This window comes from Cygnus atratus, chromosome 12 (genome assembly GCF_013377495.2).
Source record: "Cygnus atratus isolate AKBS03 ecotype Queensland, Australia chromosome 12, CAtr_DNAZoo_HiC_assembly, whole genome shotgun sequence".
Lineage (NCBI taxonomy): Eukaryota > Metazoa > Chordata > Aves > Anseriformes > Anatidae > Cygnus > Cygnus atratus.
In genome coordinates, this window is record NC_066373.1 from 3,837,785 (window position 1) to 3,843,713 (window position 5,929).

Consider the following 5,929-nt stretch of genomic DNA (forward strand, 5'->3'; position numbering starts at 1 on the left):
AAGGCTGGTTAGGCAGTGGAACGGGTTGCCAGGGGAGGTGGTGGAGTTCCTGGAACTATTTAAGAGACATGGTGGTGCTTAGGGACGTGGGCTTGTGGTGTTTGGTGGACTTTGTGACCTTGAAGTTCTTCTCCAACATTGACTCTGTGGCACTATGACACCATGATTTGTGACTCTGTGATTGCTATGACACCATGATTCTCCCCGCTGCACCAGCAGGAGGGCAGGGCAGGGGCCGTCACCGGCCCCCAGCGGGCTGTTCCCGCCTGCTCCCCGACGGCCCCCTCAGGCGGCTCGGACTACACTTCCCACAGTACCCCGGGCCCTCCTCTTCCCGCGAGACGCGCCCGCGGAGGAAGCGGCGGGGCGCGGCCCGGAAGCGGTGCCGCTGTGGTGCCGCTGTGGAGCCGAGCGCCCGCCGAGACGCCCCGAGCGCAGCATGGCCGAGCCCGACCCCAAGAGCGTGCAGGACCTCACCGCTGTGGTGCGCCCGGGCACCGGCCGGCACCGTGGCGCGGCCGCGTTACCCCGAGGGGCTCCTGGGGCCTGCCCGGCCCGGCTCTGGGCCCGCCGGTTGTTGGCCCCGCACCCTGAGGGGCAGCCCCGGTCGGAGCGGGGGGCAGCGAGGGGAGGGAGAGGCTGATGGGCTGATAACCGGGAGGGGGTGGCCGAGGGATGAGTGTGGGGAGCTGGGGACAGCTGCTGTGGGGTGGTCGTGGTGTGCCCTGTCTTGAAATTGGTGGCCGAGTGTCGATTCTCGTGTGTGTGTACGTGTTTGTATAACGCGATACCTAAATATGGGATTATACTGCAAAATTTGAGCTCAGCAATGGAAAAAGTCAGCTTGTTACGCATTTTGGTAATATAAGGGTAATGCTGTGACAGCCTCTTTAATAGAAAAATAGAAACAAAACAGGTTTCTTACTGTTTTTTTTTTTTCTTCTTTTTTACTAGGTGCAGACGTTGCTTCAGCAAATGCAGGACAAATTTCAAACCATGTCTGACCAAATAATTGGACGAAATATCCTTTTCACAAGTCCGATAGCTACTATACACTACCACTGTAGAAGTATTTTTTATGTATATTTCCGGTGGGATTTGTAAGATACATTTAAAGTGGTCATAAGAGTTTGAGCAAAGCCATAATCAAAACCAACAACCTGACAACACTACTAGATTGTGGTCATATTCCTTAACAGCAGTGAACTTGATGACATGAGCTGTCGCATAGATGACCTGGAGAAAAATATAGCAGACCTCATGACACAAGCCGGAGTCGAAGAACTGGAAGGCGAGAACAAGACCCCTGCTACTAACAAGAGTTAAAGTGAGACAACCGCTTGCTAGCCTTGAAACAAATCCTCAGGTCGCTTGAAATTACCGACTTTAAAAGACTAAAAATAAATTTTCCTTTGATTTGTGAGGTAGTCTGAAATCCCTGCAGAGCAGCGCTGTATGTTACAATAAGAGAATGTGCAGGAAGCTCCCTTCAGCAGGAACCTGTTAGTCTCTTCACCAAGGATGTTTTCTTCATGCATAGTTAGTTTTGAGGAACTGCAATAGCTGTATTCATCCTCTGTCGTTCACGCACTCTGATAGTCTTGGTAAGAGCTGAAATAATGACCATCTTGCTTGGAAAGGAGAAGAGAGGGGAAGTTCCTGCACAAAAACACTAGAGAAGTAGATATTTCATCTATTTGGCAAGCAGCGATTAACAATGTAGTACAAAAACATGCAAAGAAATTCAAGTGGTCACCACATGCAGCATTTACAACTGTTGCTAAAGGTATTTCAGCAAGAAGGGGCAGTGCAGGAATGCCAAAGTATTCCAGCATAAACAAGGGCTGTGTGTTGGAGCCTAATTGCAATATATGAGTGCTAAGATTTCATTTCAGTTTGTACAGAACTTGATTTTTGCAGTCCATGGAAAGGAGCTGGTAAATGAACACACATAGGATGTTAGATTAACACTTTCTTTTTTTAAGGTAGCTAAATAAGACGTCTCAGCCTCATGCCTGAAATTCTGAGGTCAGTTCTAGAGCACTACGCAGCTTGTGTAATAGGCACGTATATTTGAAACGGGTATATTTTTTGCTTGTTAAGGGATGTATTTTTGTGTACTTTGACAAAAATAGAAATTATTATGGGCTTCATTGTCCCCAGTGTCAATTTTGTTAGCCTGAACCCCCAAAATGAAAATTTCTGATCAGTATGTTTTTTAAATTCTACTCAGTAATACTTTATTATTTTTCCCCAACAGGTTGCCAATAACTTAAGATGAATGCTGGAAGACTTTTTTTTTCTACAAGCCCTTGGAATTACCGAACAGCTTTTTGCAACTACTGTGTGTAAAAGCATTTTTATATTGTTACAGAGCTTGCATTCCTAATGTATATTGTATAGGTAGGAGTAGGTTAGTTTATATTTTGATTTGTGTACTGTAATTTCACTCTGAATTCTTGTTATGAGAATCAATTAGTTATTAAAACACAGATCTTATGGATCTCAACTACTGGGTGTATTTTTTTTGTTGTTACTTTTTTTAATACTTTTTCTAGACATTTCATTTTTGATAGCTAAACATCTAGTGACTTCGATTAAATGGAAATCTTAACTTCTATGTAACTTCGTGGAGTGAAGCACAAGTTTGAAACTTGGCATCAATCTTAGCTCCGAGCACCAGTCTCGACTAGCAGATGACTCTGTGTTGTGTTTTCCTCATAAATGTAGTAAGGTGATTTTTGGAAATGTAAGACACTGAATATCAAAATCGTATCTCATGTTCATCATATTACCTTACATGTGTGTTCCTAGAACATAGAACAGAAATACAGGTTAAGCATTAGAGACATCTGTACACAGTGAAGCAATGACTGCCGTTCAAATGTGGTATATTTAAACAGACAAAGAATTACTGTAAAACATCTCAGTATGGGATTCAAGTTTTTTTAACACTGTAAACCTCTACTTTGTAACTGACCATGTGTCACCTGGCGTCACCTTTGAACAGCAATTATGATTAAAATATTGATACTTGACAGAATAGGGATGGGATTGTGGGAGTGTGTGTTCTTTCAGTTTAAATCACTGGTTTGTTGTACAAAACAGTTTGCTAAACAAGGCAATGATGCTGAGTAACAAAAAGAGAATCCAGTCAGAATTGTAAAGCCTTGCTACTCTTTGAATAACAGAGCTGGAACTCTTCAAAATACTTAGTTTAGAAAAGTGTTTGCTTTTATAATCATATCCACATTTATGGGCCTGAAGTTTAACGGATTACATTAAAGTATTTTGGTAATTATAAGCGTTTTTAGAACAATCTGTAATACGTCACTGGTGTGAAGAAAAATGACCAATGTCGCATATTACTGACAATCATTGCAATCCTACTCCAGCTTGAAATACAAATTCAGGAAAGCACTAGTGGCAGTCAGCAGTTACATGTGGACCACACTTAAGACTGCTCTTTGAGTGCCACCAAATTAGTACCTGTGTATTATGAAGGCAATATGACAGGTCATTTTTCAAAACTGAGGAAATTGTAATAAAAGCTGATAATAATAGGGCAATTTTGTGAGCATAGAAAATGTATCGATATACCTTGTAATACCAGCCTTAGGCTATTTGTAATGTCATTTAAAAAAAATCTAATAAATTATTATGTGTTAACAAATAGTCAGGTCATATATATTAAAGTGAAATCTAGTGTAAGTATATAATTTTATCTGAGATTGTATTTAGTTTTAAGTTATGGAAAGACTTTAGCATGACCTCTGTCTATAAAATACAGGCTAGAATATAAATGTATTCTGTACAGTAAAAGGCTAAGCGCAATTCATGCCTCATCAGATCTGCATTGTGCAGGGTAGTTACAGTATAGACCAAAGTCATCTGCGATTATCCCAGCGGAAACCAGAATACATATGAAGAAAGCTGTTCCTTATATTAATTTAAACCAAGCTCTGTAATGCTGTGTTCTCTTTAGGACTGTCATTTGAGACCGGGGCTTGCATTTTATTAGCTTTTTATCTCTATGCTTGAGTCTACATAAGCACTTCTTTTAAGATACCATGATGACAGCAGAAAAGGTAACACACAGTTGTGTTTTATTATTGACATACTTACAGTTTATTTTCACAAACATTTACTGATTATATACGCTCTACTCTGATTTCCTTGCAGACACAGGTATGGTGGACGATACATTTTCAGATTTGTAATTCAAACATAGTGCAATTTCGCACAAACTTGCTCAAGTTCAGAGACACAGCAGACCCATGCTATGGCAGCAAAATTGTCTGCTCTGCCTTTGTAAGTGAATATGGGTATTGGGTCATTTCTGCCTCCTGCCTGCCTACAAGAGGAGAGAGGGTTTCTGCTTTGATAGGTGCCAGCTAGGAGGCAGTGAAAACGGATGGAAAACGTTCTCTTGAACTTGCCGTTTTCTTTATTCTTTCCTTTCCTTAGTGGGCTAAGCAGCAAGTAAGTGGATAGTGAATCTATTTTTCAAAAATGAGCATGAGGTACAGAATTGCAGAGCAAGCAGAGACTATGGGTTCTGTATTTATGGGGAAAAAGAATGGCACAGCATGGAGAAGACAATGGCACTCCACAGCATGGAGAAGACAGAATCCCCGTAACCATACTTCTGCCCAAGTTTCTCAGGCTCTTTTATTGTCCCTGCTCTTACCACTTGTTACTTCTCCAAATTTTCATTATCAACACCCTCTTCAACCCCCACTTTTCTTCAGCATGGAATTCGGAGTTCGATTTCAGCTGTTACTGAGGAAAAGAACACAGTTTCCAGGTAACTACTGAGTATAGAGGCATTCTCACAAAAGATCCATATTAAGAACAGCAAATAGAATCAGTCTTTTTCTATGACAAAAATGATGAGTGACACCACGCAAGTCTTTGACCAAACTTTTCATACCCAATCATTAACATCGGTATCATTTTCTGACTGTTTAAGACCCGAGAACTCAGAAACAAACTGAAGACCAAAGAAGCCGTTTCATATGCACAAAGTTGTGCATGCTGTTGTAAGTGATTTACGCTTGGCAACAGAAATAGGTCTGAAACTTCTGCCTCACCTCTCATCATTACAACAGGAGCGATGCTCTCATTTACAGAGATTCAAAACAAATCCCTGTTTTGAAACACTTAGACCCACTGTTAAGTGACACAGAATCATGGAGTCCTTAAGAGGATTTTTCATTTAATCTCTGTCCTGAAGACAGTGTACAATAAATAAGACTGCACAGAGATAGCTCTTTAACTAATCAATACCATGGGGCACATGCAGTGAATGAAGCTGGTTATAGAGAGACCGTAAACTATGACAGTCGCTGTCTGCAAGAGGTAGTTTCAAAGCCCTCCTTTCCTTTCCCTGAGTTGAACGCAGGGAGGTTCCCTCTTAAAAACTTACTTTCATGGTAAGTACCATTGCCCACGCTACTGCCAGTTTGGGGATGGATCTCATGAGGAATTAATTAATACAATTTCTTCTTGCATTTCTTGCAATCTCTTGGCAAGGGAGACAAGGAACGGTTGCACAAATTCACATTAACCCCCCTCTAGAATTATCATCTCAACATTCCCAATAAAGTTCTGTTGGTTCCTTTCCTCAGAAGGAATGACACATGGGAAATTGATTTGCCCAAGATTACTGGGGAAATGGGTAAGAAAGAGACCTCACCCTCCTGTCTTCCTGGGGGAGTGCTGAGGCTGCTCACTGGTTCTCCCTCCGACCTTGAAAACTCAAGTAATGCATTCCTTCATACTGTAAACACGTTTGACACTGTAACCTCGAAAAACAAATAATTTTGATTCATTATGGTTTTGCTGTGAAATAGCTGTAAACAAGGCTAGATACACTGTCCGTCCTCTCTCTAAAATTGCACCTGTCAACAGTTCTGGAGGTATTCAC

General features: G+C 41.6%; 1 protein-coding gene across 2 annotated transcripts; it reads left to right on the plus strand.

Moving 5' to 3' along the window:
* Positions 1 to 337: 337 nt before the first annotated feature.
* On the plus strand, positions 338 to 2,509 carry HSBP1 (heat shock factor binding protein 1). 2 transcript variants are annotated; one of them, XM_035543685.2, is made up of 4 exons: positions 338 to 484; positions 955 to 1,021; positions 1,208 to 1,366; positions 2,261 to 2,509. In XM_035543685.2, the coding sequence occupies exons 1-3, from the start codon at positions 440 to 442 to the stop codon at positions 1,324 to 1,326; spliced, it is 231 nt and encodes a 76-aa protein (XP_035399578.1). In that variant the 5' UTR covers positions 338 to 439; the 3' UTR covers positions 1,327 to 1,366; positions 2,261 to 2,509. The 2 variants fall into 2 exon arrangements, with proteins under 2 accessions (XP_035399578.1, XP_035399577.1); XM_035543684.2 differs by having other exon boundaries at positions 1,208 to 1,327.
* Positions 2,510 to 5,929: the final 3,420 nt, after the last annotated feature.